Genomic DNA, 15438 nt, shown 5'->3' with positions numbered 1-15438 from the left:
TGTCCATTACGGTCACTTTTTTGCCACACTATACTTAGCTTAGAGATATGCTCTTCGTATTAGAGAATCATATAGCCTGTCAGTGAGTAAAGCACAGAAAATACAAGTCAATATGCACAGAAATGCACAAACTGAACCACGGAAGTAATAAACAATAACACGAAAGCAATTATAGTCAATTCACTGTCAGTACTCAATAGTTTCATGGTATTATTCAGACAAACCTAGAGAAAGCAGTCACCCAGCTAACAACGCTTACTTACCCTCTATAAATCAGCCATCTTAAAGTACTACAGATCATTCCAAAAAGTTGTAACACCGCTGAAAGTCAAAATAAATAATTTAGAAATTCATGAAGGTGAGCCGTTACAACTCCCCCCATTCCAAAGTAATACTACTACGCCTACTGGGAAAAATAAACACTGTCATTCCGTTGACGGGTCTCGATCATTACGTGTACATAGGAACCCGCTGGAGACGATCTTCTTCAGTTCGAAAATAGGATTTTGTGTCAAATTCTCCCCCAAAAAAGAGGTAAATGACGCGTGGAAAATACTTTAGAATATAACTTATATAGAAATAATACTCGTAAAATTAGGTAGAGATTAGATTAGCTTAGGCAAAGGTTGCAGTATAGATTTATTTAACCTAAATCCAGGATTTAGGAAAGGGGGGCTGTGCCCCTCTTTGTTAAACCAGTTACAGATCTCTACTGATTGATTGGAATTGGGATATATATAATACATGTCAATTATTATTATTATGTTTTGATTTTTGCTGACATTGTTTGATAATGATCCACGCTGAGGGGCGCCATTCGCTGAAGGGGGCAGCGGCCCCCGGCCCCTTGCCTAAATCCGTAAATACGGGTCGTTAGGGAGCCATATGTTCAAGAAGGGATTGGCTAAGGAAATCTATTATAAAAGGAACCATACTAACCTAACCTACCGTAACCTAGTAGGCCGTGTAACTTCGCCAGGGGCCTCTGCCCCCCAGACCCCCGGTGAAGGAAACTCCACTTTTTACCAAAAGTTCCCCTATAACACTACGCATGCGTATTTTCCAAAATATAATAAATTCTGAGGTTAATTAGAGTCGAGCGACAAAAATCAACGGTAAATTCTCGATAAGTAACCAAAATACTATAGATGAAGTCAATTTCCAAGGTAATACCCAACGCGGAACTAATACTTAATTCTACCAGATCATATATTAATCTAACTGCCCCTTTTGCAATTTATGCATTCTGTGGTAAAACTGAAGACGACTACCGCAGTCGTGTTCCTGCCGGTCGCGTGTTGGAATATTTGCCACCTTTTATTTGTGAATCTGCTTGCTTTCTGGTGTTTATGATATTTGCTGTCTTTTGTTTGTGTTTTTACTTTCATTCTAAAGGGGCAGGTTCTAAAGTAAAATAGCCTATTGCTGGTAATTTCCTAAAGTAAACAAGTAAGAAACGTGCCGAAGTTTCTTTGGTGCAGTCGAGTTTTCTGTACGGCGTATAATGCCGTCTGAGCTGCGGCCCATGAAACTTGAAGCCACGGCCAGGTGGTGGCCTGTTGTATAGCGTTGCTAAACGCACGATCATGGCTAACTTTAACCTTAAATGAAATCAAAACTACTAAGGCTAGAGGGCTGCAATTTGGTATGTTCGATGACTTGAGTGTGGGTGATCAACTTACTTATTTGCAACCCTCTAGCCTCAGTAGCTTTTAAGATATGAGGGCGGAAGTCAAAAAGTGCAGACGGATAGACAAAGCCATCTCAGTAGTTTTCTTGTACAGAAAACTAAAACCAGATATTGTAGAAATGAGATATTGTAGAAATGATAATAAAGGCAATCATTTTTTCGTAGGTTTAATGAGAAGTTTACGTATCTTACTTCACAGGTCATCCAGAGGTATCTTGAGCCGGGAATTCTTTTTCTGAAGGCTATAAAAAATTAAGCTTGAGAAGAATGGCAATGTCAGTTACAGTTCTGTGTCCAAATGGGAGAAGAGTTGGTGTAAAAGTTACCCCAAACACCAGCATTTTACAGGTATGACTTATCTTTTTTTTTTTTACATTCTGCATATTAGAGAAATTAATCCACAGTTATGTATGGGTACATATATTTAAAACTAAATTCCAGCAGAGAGCTTTTGGGAATCTGTTCGATTCCCCTTGTCAGTTGATTGAAAAGGGGAGTCGAACAGATTCCCGAAAGCTCTCTGTAGAGATTTGGTAATTTGGTGATTTACTTCAGTGTATCAAGTGCAGTATATGTCTTGGTAACATTCTCAAGAGGATTGGTATTTTTGCCCCAACTTGATTGCATGGTTAACCTAATAGCACATTGTTACTGGCACATAACCGTTAGGCTACGTTGAAATGAAATTGAACTTTCTTTTGTGTTCCTTCTGTCGGACAGACGAGAGAGAGATTTTTATAAGTTATTCATTTCCGTTTTCATCATTTTCTTTGCAGATAATTGAGGATGCATGCAACAAGGAAAAATTTGACCCTGACCAGTATGATTTGAAGTAAGTGTTGATACCTTATTTGTTTTTTGTAATTGTTTTCCTTGCAACTATGATTTGAAGTTTGTTCTTTGGTGCATAACTTTTGATTGATTGTGCACTTATCAGTTGAATGCAAGACATTATTACTTTTGTAATCTCTGTTGGTATTCCAGTATTCTTGAATAAAGAGTTAGACTCGAAGAATTGAAAATTTTACTTTAGACTAAGTTGCTGTTCATGCAGTTATAGTGTTGTTTCCTTTGATATTAATTAAAAAAATATTCAGCATTTGGTATGGCCATCCTAACTGGGAACAAAGCATTAGTGGTAGCAAGACAATTGTATTTATGAAGCAGAGAAAATTAAGTAGAATTTTTTACTTTTATTTCCCTAAGGTAAATGGAATTGTTTGTTGCTTGCGCAATAAATTTACCAGTTGGTTGGTCATGCCTTCTCTTTCTTAATTAGTCTTTGAATTTATGAGACACATATCATAGCTGATTTGTTTCTGAATCCCACCACAAAATAAAATCTCAAAGGAGACTGCATGGCAGTGTTTAGAATTTATTTTTTCACTTTTATTGTACGTAGTCATTGAAAGCATTACTTCCTAAACACTCTGGAGTTGTAATGAGTCATTACTGAGCTCTGTATTCTTTACAGACATCTTCAGCGCACCTTGGATACATCAAGCACAGTTCGGTATACTAACTTGCCAAACAAATGTCAGCTAGAACTCGTTAAGTGCAACATCCCAAGAAAGTCGTCTGTCGTTACTGTAAATATCGCTGCTGATGCAGGCACTCGCCTTGTCCACGACTTTACGCCCGATAGTAAGTATGTCATTGTTGGGACAGTTATACCCATGAACAATCAGAATATTGTGCATCAGTTTAGAGTCTTTGATTGGATGCTTATACCAGGAAAACTTGAGCTAAATCCCTTTGTTTAGCATTGAAATCACCACGAATTAAAAATGAACCTTTGAAGTAAATTCCTACTTGACCCTTGACCTTTAAGTACAACCTTGTTCTCACCGCATACCAGCTTTATTAGTGGAGGATTCATTCCACATTTGAAGGCTCTATCTTGTATGGCCCAGAGGTCATGCCAATGTTAAAGTCAAGTTTGACCTTTGACCTCATGGTATGTTCTTGACCGTGTCCCTTGGGTCCATCCAAAAATGTAGATCTGTGTGACGACTGAAGTTTATCTTCTGAGAAATTATAATTAGAATGGTTTAAAAAGCTTTCACTTGACTAAATGGACAGACACATAGAGGGCGGGCAGGCTGAGAGACAGACATATGTATACACAGATAAGTCAATAGATGCCCGGGAATGGTAAACTGGGTTTATGAAAAGAAAGGGACAAGGGAAAGCAGTGATTTGATGACCTCTTAACTCATGCGCTAGATTTAGACTATCCAACACGTTGATTGAAAAAGCAGAAAGATAACTAAAGAAAGTGTGCCTGAGTGTACCCCCTATAGGAGGGTGACGCTGTCAGTGCAGCTCACGTGGTGCACTGTAGGCATTGCTTGAGGTTCTTTGCAGCATCCCTTCGGCTCCCAGCCGCAACGTCTTTCGTTCTTTTGTCTGTACCTCAATTCATATTCTCTCTCTTCAATTTGACTATCAACCCTCTAACAATTGTTTCACAGTGCATCTACAAGGTTATCCCCCCGTTACACCTTTCAGACCTTACAGCCTTTTTCCCCTCTCAGCGCTGAATGACCTCTTAGGTTCCAGCTCTTGGCCTAAATGCTATATTCCAAGACATAAATACTCAAACCTTGTGGGAAATATGGTCACGGCTTGATAGAAAGGCGACTGAGTGTGGTATCAGAGTGCCCACAATTATCGCAAACTAGGAAAATCTGTGCTACTGAAAACGGCAAGATGCCAGGCATTTATTATAGGGTTACCGCTGCTAAACTAAAGAATCACATTTCTGATTTGACTTCTCGCTGTAGTATTGTTTAACTGCACCATTGAGACCATTCGCTGTCATAATAGAACATCTTGACATTTTTATAATAGAGATAACTCAATTTAGAACAGATTCTGGACTCCAAGAGAATTTTTTTTATATTTTTTTTTATCTTTTGCTTCCTTAATGTTTGAAGTGGTCAAATTACGATAATGTGGGTTCTGTTAAAAGACAGTAAGTGCCCCATAGTGTCTTAGTTGAATTAATTCTTGAATTGGCTGCATTTGTATAAAAAGGAAATCACTGATAGTACAGTAGGTTACAAAGTACTATAAAACATTTTCTAAATTTTTCCTTTTGAAGTTAATTGCACCATTCTCCTTCATACAGCTGGTCCTAGGCATAGTTTACCAATATTAATTTGAGAAATTATTGTCATTACAAAACAGACTACAGTACTGTATAATTTCTCTCGACAGCCACGCTATGGGAGATATTAAACCATCACGAGCAGCAAGGCAACGAAGGGGCGTTCCTTCCTCCTGAGGGTGATTGCCGCGAGGCAGTAATCGTCTACATGATGAGGAGAATTAGCGGCTCTGACCTCAAAACCACAACACTCAAATCCTTGGGGCTTACCAGGGGGAAATGCATGTTTAGGTAATTAATGTCTTCTTCTGGCAAGTAAATATGAATTGATTCATTTTTGTTTCTTACGGCTAACCAGAGGGATGTGTTTTTGAGTGAGAGTTTAAAATTGGAGCAGGTCAGGACACGTAAGTTGGGCCAAAGAGGTTGGATGAAAAGTAAGAAGAAAATATTATACCTGGGGCCTGATGGATGCCATAGAGGACTCTTTATACCATCTGTGCGCCATTTAAGGCACCATGAGTAGTACCCCATACTTGGTTTGACTAAATTCATGATTCTGGAGACCTTACTTTAATTCATCACATGGTTCTTGGAGCTGACTTGATAATTAGGGCCCCTTCATCCTTTGGGTAACGTAGTTTGGAGTAAACCCGTGCGAGACTTGTCTTGAAAACTGAATTTGCCTTCCACATTGAATAAGGAATTTATAACTGTGTCCGAGCTCAGATTTGAAAATATAACTGAAGAGGTCAGGTAGAGTTACTTTTAAAGTATCTGAGTTTTGTTCACGTTAGGTTAACAATAGTTTCTAGGATTCCATGAGTGACTGTACTTAATCTCAGGATCAGAATTGTTCCTTAAGAAGTGATTGTTGGCTTTGTGTTATAAATTTCATTTGAAAATTTATTCATGTGTTTTAGTAATCATTTAATGTTTACTTTTTGCAGGCATAGTTTTCAAACAATAGGATGTACTGAACAAGCACACGTCTCCGCTCCTCTGGCACGGCCCAAACTCCCTAAAGCAGGTAAAAATATGTCAAGTCGTTTAAGATCAGTTTTTTTAATTACACGAGGCATTGCATAACATTTAGTGTAAAGTACCTTTTAGACAAAAACTATTAAAATGAAAGGTCAGAGTATGCTCATGGTAACAGCTTAAAAAAACAATTTTCTCTATTTTTGTGCTGTATTTTTCGCATAACAACAATGCATGCATTTACCATTTGATTTTCGTCTCCCTCCAGTATAGGAGTACTTTACAAGCTCTGATTAGTGTTTCATGAGGACTAAATTTTGACAGAAATCAGTCTGTGAAGCTGTTGTTAAATGTTAAGGGAAGATATTTAAGATGTCAGTCCTTTTGTTTCTTCTTCTACTTCAGGAAGGTCACTTTTATGTTTGATTTTTGCTTTCTTTAAGTGCGTATTGCCTCTCGCCTCATCTGGTAATATGCTTGCACAGACCATCTTATACTTTTGCTAAATATGTTTCTAGTACCCTTTGAGTTTCATATGATATTGGTCGTCATGATATGCCAATTCTTGATATTATGATATGAATGTCATCATCCATAGAAAATTTGTTCCGGTAACTGTTGATCACTATTTTGCCTTTTTAAAAATCTTTTTCCCCTTCATCAATGTACTGTAATAAACTACAGTTATTTAGCCTCAAGGAAACACCACAACTAGCAGTATAGCATGGATAGTAAATTTACAGTGAGGTAAAAGGAAAAAGATTGTTGTGCCCATAATCTGTCATTGTTAGCCATAGCTGAGTTTTACAACCCTCCCAGAATGTCTAAGGGTTAATAGCTGCTTTATTACTTACATTCTTATGTGCTGTTTAGACAAAGTTACAGCCACGTACCTTAGGTGAGCTGCTGTAGCCTTAATGATGGCAGATGCTAGTCACCAATATTGATGATGACTTTGTAGGTAGCCAGATTACAAACATTCACAAAGGATTTGTCTTAAAATCCCAATGTTTTAATTCTAATTGTTCATGTTAGAAATCGGCTTTGATGAGGAGTTTAAAGTTTTAAAAAAATGTCACATTGAAGACGTTACCCATTAATTTACACGATGACAAATTTCCCAGCGTTATTTTTAGGACTTTTCCAGATTTATCTCAGAACTGCTAATGATCACGCCTAGCCATAACGCAAAATGCAGTTGCACAGAAGCCATTTCCCATTTTCTTTCCAGATGCTCAAGTTCCAGAAGAAGTTCCTAAAAGCGTAGTACAGAACATCCCACAAACAGAACCACAGATACCTCAGCCGTCAGCCTCCTCTCAAGGTGCTGGGAAACCCGTTGAGGAACCTGTCAGTCAAGTAGAAAGCGCTCCCACTTCTGTGGCAGGAAATTTTCCACAGGGAACGCCCTACACCCTCTCTTCTGCTGCAAAGTCGTGCCAAGATGTTCAGTCCCAGAATGGGGAGCTTCAGTCGGGGACTGTTACAAGTAAGGGTTATTGTAAGGGACGAAAAGTAGTTTCGGTGATGTATATTTTCTTTAGCAGATTTCTACGCTTTTTCCTTAGCGGTGTCGAGTGGAGAGATTGCATTTAACCTCCCAAAATTTAAATGGAAAATAAAAAAAAAATAAAAAAAGATGATGATTCTGATGATAAGAGGTTTGAGAATTTGGCAGTCGGTTTTTCATGAGAAAATATTTTATACTGTACTCTGCTTATTTTTTATATATTGTACTAACCACAACATATTTTTCCGTAGTGCTATAGTCTTGTGATGAGGACTCAAATGCTATTGCTAAAATTAATAGTTCTCTAGTTGGCATTATGGGTCTTGCAGTCATATAGCAATATTAGATTGAACAGTAAGATATCAATTTATTTTTACCTTCAGGTAGGAGACAGTCACCTCGACCTACACCTATGGATGTTGACGAAGGATCTGCTAGTGCCTCATCTGCTTCAAAGCCAGAAACAGAAACATTTGAAGTCAAAGAGAATGTCGTAAAGGTATATTGCAATTGATTACCATTTGCGTTGCGTGTTGATTAAGCTGTAACAGAACTAGAAAACTGTTTTTATATGTTTTTTTCGTTCTTTGTCTGTTTTGTTAATGCACTTTTCTTTTATTCATCGTAACCAGAAAACTGAATTTGCGGATTTTTGTCGCAGTTACAACCCTGTTATACTTTGGAAGACATTTAGTAAAGATCTTGATATTTTAAAATGTACAAGAATATCGGATGTATTACCACAGCAGTATGTTATCATCATTATCAAATACTTATTTCCTAGCCCGACTACACTTACAACAATTGAAGGCTAGTATTTGACGCATTAATCACTCCATGCATGCCTGTACACGTAAACAGTTACCTGTGTTTTTACAGAAGAGACTCAAATGTATTAGAAGACATGGGACGATAAGAGAGTGGAGGACCTTGATGTGATTAATTGGCAGGTCTTAGAATTTGGAGAAACAGGCCAGTAAGAAATGGAGATGTTAGACCACTGGAAAATTAAAGTATCCCATCGGCAGAGCGAGCAAAAACTTACGATGGATGCGTAAGGTCTTCACAGCAGAATCACAAGCACTGACAAAGAAAACGGACAAACTTTTGACATGGTGTGACTATTGAATGTTAAGATTGAACTAGGAAGATCATATTGCACGCAAGGAAGTGCAGAGAGACATGGTGTTCAGAGTCTGGAAAATAGACCGAGATTTGGAAGATGACATGGTTTGGATATATATGAGAAGGGATGAGGAACAGTTAGTTGGAAAAGTAGCAGATACTGAAGTAGCAAGACAAAGACTCAAATGAAGGCCCATGAAATCTTGGAAAAAGGGGAATAGAAGAACACCTAGACCTGATAGTTCAGGCAGAAAGAACCCAGGGCAGAAGCCTCATAGACATTACTTAAGGTTCTTTGCAGCTTCCCTTCGTCCTCTAGCTGCAACCATACTTAAGGTTCTTTGCAGCTTCCCTTCGGCCTCTAGCTGCAACCCCTTTCATTCCTTTTACTGTACCTCTGTTCTTATTCTCTTTCTTCCAACTTCTAATAATTGTTTCATAGTGCAACCAAGGTTTTCCTCTTGTTACACCTTTCAGACCTTTCGACAATTTCCCTTTCAGCGCTGAATGACCTCGTAGGTCCCAGCGCTTGGCCTTGGGCCAAAATTCTATATTTCACTCCCAGGACAGAAGAGACCGGAGAAAATTCATTCATGTCCAGTATAAGGGGGATAAACTGACCTTAAAGCTTGTGATGTCAAGAAATATAACATTGACACCAACCACGAGAAGGAAATAATAAAATTTAGGTGAAAATGATAAAAAATAATAAAAACAATAAAGATAATATGTAAATAAACAATTTAAGAAGTCATTTGGAAAAATAAAATCAGTGAAGCATGATGCTCTAAAATATAACGTCCTTCCTTGAAACTGCAAGTATCAGCGTCCTCAACACAAATAGGAAGTCTTACAGAGTTTTACAGTAAAAGGAATTTAAAACCTTCGGTTCTTGCACCAGTTAATACCACTAGGTACCCAAACAAATCATTCACTTGCCATGGTGTTGGATCTTTTTCCAATTTTGTATTTGCTTTTTAAAAGGCTTATTTAAACTAATTTTTTATCACAGGAAGTATTGAAATTGCTTTTCTAAAAAGGGTGATTTGCTAAGAATTTTCTCTATAGGCTGACACCTTTTTTTTTCTAAAAGGTCCTCTTGATTCTCCTTTCGCAGCTTGGCGCACGAGATGCTTTTCTTTTTAATATAGATGACGCTCCGCCGACCAGTTTCACAGTCGAAGACGAAGCCTTCTTTGACTTGACTGTGGATGAAGTCAAAGGCCTTTATCGTGAACAACAGAAGATGCTGTGAGTACTTTTTTTTTCCTTAACTGTAGATTAAAAACCCACTTTGTCTCGTATAGCTTCTTGGGTACAAGAACTTCAAATAAAGCTCCTAGCTTAACTCTTGTTTAATGTTTACATCTAAAATGTATCCAGGAGGTAGTAGTGCGTAAGTAGCAACTGCTACTTACTACATAAAAAAACTGGAAAGACCATACTGCAAACTCCCTTAATTTTGTCTTGAAAGCCTCTTCCTCCAGTCAACAGGATTACATCCCTTGAAAAACTATTACTATACTGAATGCCTCATGCAGCACACTGTTGATGCTACAATACTTGATGTTCTTTGTATTACACTGATTGGGGCCATGTGCATCAGTGCTTCTTGATATGTTCATCTGTCACCATACTAGACGTCAAATTTTTAACTTAACCTTGCTCTAATCTTTACCTTCATGCAAGCGCAGTCATTCTAGATAATTACTAAATGGCCTCATTAAACTACATTATGATATTGATCCAAATTATCATTGTTATCAAGTACTGGTTTGAATGCCCCACGATCACACAAAAGTGTAAAAATGTTGAACAAACTTGCAGTCCTTGCTCCATTTTGTTTACTTGGGTAGAAACATTAAAATAAAAAAAATATTGAATGCAAACTTGTCCTTCCTTCCTTCTCTTTACTTGTCACAGTGAAAAGTCATTACTGTAAGCCATAGTTGTTTATCAAGGGAATGTGATCACTGCAGTCTTCCAGGCTATTTTGTAATGTTGGCAGAAACCACCTCTTGTTTTCAAACCACTTGTATTGAGTATCTCTTGAATACTGACTTGTAATTCAAACTCTATATTTCCTCTATCTTTTTCTCTCTTAGGAGGTCACTCGAAGATGCTCCCCTCATGACGAAACAGATGAGGGAAATGCACGAAACGTCCAAAGTTCTCTGTGCGCTCAATCAGTTCCCCGTTACTCGGCTTCGCGTATATTTCCCCGATAACAACGTTATCCAGGCAGCCTTCAAACCAACAGAAACAGTTGCTCAGGTTATGGATTTCATCCGGCAGTTTTTGTCTGATCCAAATGCTGAGTTTTGTCTGTGTAAGTATGGTACAGTAGTTGCCATTTTTTCAACAATGATGTATTGTTCATGTGTTACAGTGCTTAATACTTAGTGGCTCTTTGTCAACTGATTTTATTAATCAGTTTCCATTTAAAAGTACATGCGGAAAAGTTTTTAATAGTGGTTACAAAATCTTCTTCATGAGACAGTAATTTTCCAAGATCATGAACATATTAAATTTGAAATGATTTTTATATCTCCCAAATACAAAAGTCTTAATACACCTTTACGATACTGCTTGGAATGGTGCAAAAGTTCTACAGATTTCATGGACTGATTTCATCGAATAGCGATTGTACCCACCTTTGTTTTCCCTCATTAAATGCTTTGCATGGAGTAAGTAAACATTAAATTACTATCAGAGCTAATTGCTGCTGGTAAAAACCTGTATACAGTGATGTATATGGCATTTAGATAACCTGGTCTCTACTAGTGAAGGAAAATACGGTTAACGTCTCTGCAGATTTTAAAGTTTGTGGAGGAAAGTTGATAGGTAATGTTTCAACAAATAATTAACAGTTTGTCTGTCAAAATATTACAGATTTGTAAATGCATACATATTCTTAATTTGACAGCTTACTACCTGGCTACCCTTGCGCCTTCTTTGCAGTTTAGTAAATTACTTTCTGGTTATTTATTGTGCTCTTACTATCATAATTTTGTTTTTGTTTTATCTTTTCACTCTCTTAATATAAGTCCATCCATTGCATATGTATTTTGTCAATGAGAATACCTGTAGAATTACTCCATACTTGTGATTCCTCCATCTTAATTGTGCCTATTGAAAGTTGAAAAACTATATTTTACTTTCGCTCTCTTAATTTGCTGGTCAGGTCAAGAGACAAGCAAGAGTTTGAAAGAGTGTGATCAGTTTGCCCCTCAGACAATTTCCCTGAGTACAATTTAATATCCTTCAAAAGCAGGTCTGTTATGTCTTGGTGTTAAGCCTCAACTGTTCCTTTTCCATCAGTCTTTGGTTGTATAAGGGTATTAGCCTGCCAGTCCAGTGAGTCTGCTCTTTAAATAAAAATGTAATAAAAATAAAAATGAAAAAATGTTTCCGTTATGCTAAGGGAAGACATTATAATGTTTCTCTATACTAGACGATTTATGAAAATATGGAAGCAGTGCTCATAATTACTCATTTTAACATATGGATTATGCAGTTAAACACACAAAATATTTCTCTTCCTGGCATTCGGTAAAAACACCCGTCTGTCTCTTCCTAATAAGGTTAATTTTCCATCACGGAAAACAGTAGAATCTGACATTATTCCTACGAGGACACAAACCTAAGCATTCATGAAAGTTTCCCAGCGCAAGGTCCTTTCCTGCCGTTACTGACGAAAAAGCTCTCGAACAGACATTGACATTTAATGAGTAACTCCTTTATGCCATGGTTTGAAAAAGCTATGCAGATGACATTTTAAAGTTAGGAAGAACAAGTGTCCAATATGTTCCACTGTGTAAAAGTTTGTTTATCTTCCAGGTATGAGACACCCACAGAGAACTCTGGAGCCAGAGGTCTCTCTTGTGTCCGCAGACTGTGTGCCAAACGCCAGGCTATATTTTACATCCTCGTTGTCATCTCCGTACTTGAATAAAGAAACCCTAGACAAAAAGTCTTCCTTCAGCTCTTCGTGTAGTGCAATAAAGTGTACAAGGTAAGCTGCAGTTGATTTTATTGTGTAAGTGTGCAGAAAGTGCAAGGGATTTGTCAAACAGAAATATATGTGTGGGGGTTAATTCGTGTCCAAGCTGAATGCAGACGTTCTTATTTGTCAGTAAATATGAATATTTTTTTCAAATTGTTTCGTAAAGGTTTTTTCCATCTTTGCTTTTCTTGAAATAAACAGCCTCATGTTTAGGACCATCATAGCTTTTGTAGCAGTCGTGGGGTCGAGTTCTTTTTTCTTGAGGGTACACTCTAACACACTAATGTTACACGTAGTAACTTTATTATATTTCATTTATTGCTGTTTGGCATTAAGTAAATAGCTTTGTTCTTCATTATTACATTCACTGTTTTGTTTATTTTTCCTAAAGGTTCTTGGCGGGATTTGTTTTAGGGATCCATTTCATTGATGTCCTTACTCCAGTTTTTACCTTGATCCCTAACGGGATAGTACTAAACATGGTTTAGTACTAGCACCTCGGAGTAGGTGACGCATAAATAACAAGCCAAAGTAACACCGTATTTTGTTTACTCAAAGTTGTTTCTTCATAGTCAAGGTTCACCCTTCTTCTTTCCCCTCTTCCTTTTTCTTCGGGCCTGTTCTGTTGGTCTTCGCTGGTATGCAAAGCTTGAAAGCAGGGGGGATAGCGAGGAAGAGCATTATACCCTTACTAAGGGGCATTCCTCACCCCTATGGAAAATTAAGTGCCCTGTGTTAGGCCTTAATTGTTCACCTCCTGTCGAAGTACTTAATGAGATTTAGTAAGGCAGTGGGTTGCCACTAAAATCTTGGGGGTTACTTCTTTCAGTTTGCTTCAGATGGTAATCTGTAGATGGTAGGAGACTCTTTAAAACATTCCTTTGGCCTTCCATAACTACTTTGTTTTATGCCCTGACTTCTCATTCCATTTCCTTTGGTGTCTTCCTACCCAGCAGTCCAATTTCCGTAACTCAACTTTGGTTCAGCTTACACCTTTCACTACGGACAATCCTCTGGGGAAGCCTGACGAGTTAGATATGCAATCTGGCATTTTTTTTTAAACTACTCTGTACTCTTATAATTCATCACAAAATAAAAAATTTTTAAAAATGGTACTCAGCATGACACACTGCAAACAGAATTAGTTTCATGGTTTTTGAATTTTAAGAACTTTGCAATTTTTCCGAAGTACCTGATTCATGACTTTACATCGGCAGAGCGCGGAAACCTGTGCAGTCGCTGGAGATGTTTGACGACGTGGAACCGGGAAGCTCTTGTCAGATATCAGCAGTTCCAGAAGCATGCAGTAGTGAGGCAGGATATCCCAAGAGGACCAATGCGAGTACGCACGCAACGGGAGCTGTTCAAAAAGTTCCCAAGTGGTTCAAAACAGGGAAATGATCTTTTCAAACTTGTGATATTTTCTATCCACTATAATGTAAGTTGTATCCTTAGTGAAGTAGATTTTTTATAGTTTTAAACAGGTAAGAAATTGTATTATATTTGATAACACCTTGGAGTAAATGGAAACTGTGGAGTCAGTTTTCCTTTTTGAGTAGTTTGACAGGAAAGATTTAACACCTGACGTATACTTTACACACTTGAAATCCCCCCCCCCCCCGTTTAGTCGTATCTTGGGAAATAACAGACGTAAGTGTTTGCGTTCTTGGGAAATAACAGACGCAAGTGTTTGCGTAGTGGGCTCTATCTTGAAATGTGTTAAAAGTTGGTTAGGTAAAATGTGTTGATCTTTTTTTAAGAGCACTTCAGATATGTGTCTCTCCACGTTAGTGATAATCACCTACAGTAAAATGAGGTATATTTTGCTCATGACAAAGAGGGAAGCGTTAGCAAGAATGACACAAAATCAGTTTCGGTGTCCATGCTGAAGCTATTTTACGGCATGGGTCTGTCATTAAGCAGTGCTTTAGGGTGAAAGAGGGTTCCTTCTCTAGAAGAATATTTGGTCCCATGCCAACAGGGTCAACTTTTGTAATATGTTAGAAGTGCCAAGTGTGGAACACTCTGCTGTATGTTTTGAAGTTCATTTTAACCACTTTTGTATGGTTCATCCACTCAGTGCCTCTGTTCTAGATAATTTGCAGCAATATTTTAGTGCTGTGGTACATCTGTTAGCCTTTGTTTTTGTTGAATGTCTGATTTCAGCGAAAGTGTTTTGATATTGGTTGCATTGCCAAGCTGTTAAATTCTATTGTACTTAAGGTTTTCAGATAAAATCTCAGATATGATCATTTGTTACTTTTGGTGGTGCATTTTTTTATTGATGTATAATTAATAATATGAGCTTTCATTCAAACAATAGTACTCTGTAATATCACGAAAAGCCTGGTGTACTGTGAATTACTTAAACATTTATATAATTAATATGTTGCAACAAAAATAAAGCATATCTGTTTATCATGTTGTGTTCTTACTTCGGATGAAATTTTCTGTTTGCTTAGTGCAAACTCCAGAGCAACTGAATGCAAGATTATTGCCTTCAAATCTTACAACCTATTCATAATATCCCTTATTTGCATACTTACGTCATATTAAACAAATGGGAAGAGCTTGTTTTGAAATTGTTCGTTATCTAAACTTGCATAATTTTACAAATGTGGACGCTGCTGGGAAATACAGGGACCTCTCAGAAGAAGAGAGACTGGCTGGACATGAGAAGGGTTATGGAGAGACTAAACCAAAAGCAGAACACGGACCAATATAAAAAACCAAAACATCATGGAACTAGAACATAGATGAAGACTTCAACCAGAGGAAAGTAAAGAGAACTCCTTCCACATTTAACCCCTTGAAAGGCAAATCTCAATGAAAAGACAATGACTAAAAGAGTTTATATACCTTGGTGTTGAAGCGGCATTCACCAATCTCGTTGCTTCTGAACTGATTATAGGACGCCTATGCATGATCTATACATTAGTATACGGATTCAACTCCTTAGTAAGATTAAATTTGAACACGGAACAGACAACAAACTGCAAGACGTCTGCTATGTC

General features: G+C 37.6%; 1 protein-coding gene across 1 annotated transcript; it reads left to right on the top strand.

Moving 5' to 3' along the window:
- The first annotated feature begins 393 nt into the window (after positions 1 to 393).
- LOC136829779 (tether containing UBX domain for GLUT4) lies at positions 394 to 14842 on the top strand. Its single transcript, XM_067088683.1, has 12 exons — positions 394 to 534; positions 1890 to 2038; positions 2467 to 2522; positions 3165 to 3334; positions 4913 to 5093; positions 5753 to 5832; positions 7015 to 7272; positions 7677 to 7792; positions 9536 to 9669; positions 10524 to 10747; positions 12259 to 12433; positions 13642 to 14842. The coding sequence occupies exons 2-12, from the start codon at positions 1958 to 1960 to the stop codon at positions 13823 to 13825; spliced, it is 1659 nt and encodes a 552-aa protein (XP_066944784.1). The 5' UTR covers positions 394 to 534; positions 1890 to 1957; the 3' UTR covers positions 13826 to 14842.
- The last annotated feature ends 596 nt before the right edge of the window (positions 14843 to 15438 follow it).

This window comes from Macrobrachium rosenbergii, chromosome 45 (assembly GCF_040412425.1).
Source record: "Macrobrachium rosenbergii isolate ZJJX-2024 chromosome 45, ASM4041242v1, whole genome shotgun sequence".
NCBI classification, from domain to species: Eukaryota; Metazoa; Arthropoda; class Malacostraca; order Decapoda; family Palaemonidae; genus Macrobrachium; species Macrobrachium rosenbergii.
This window is presented reverse-complemented; position numbering and strand designations above follow the sequence as displayed.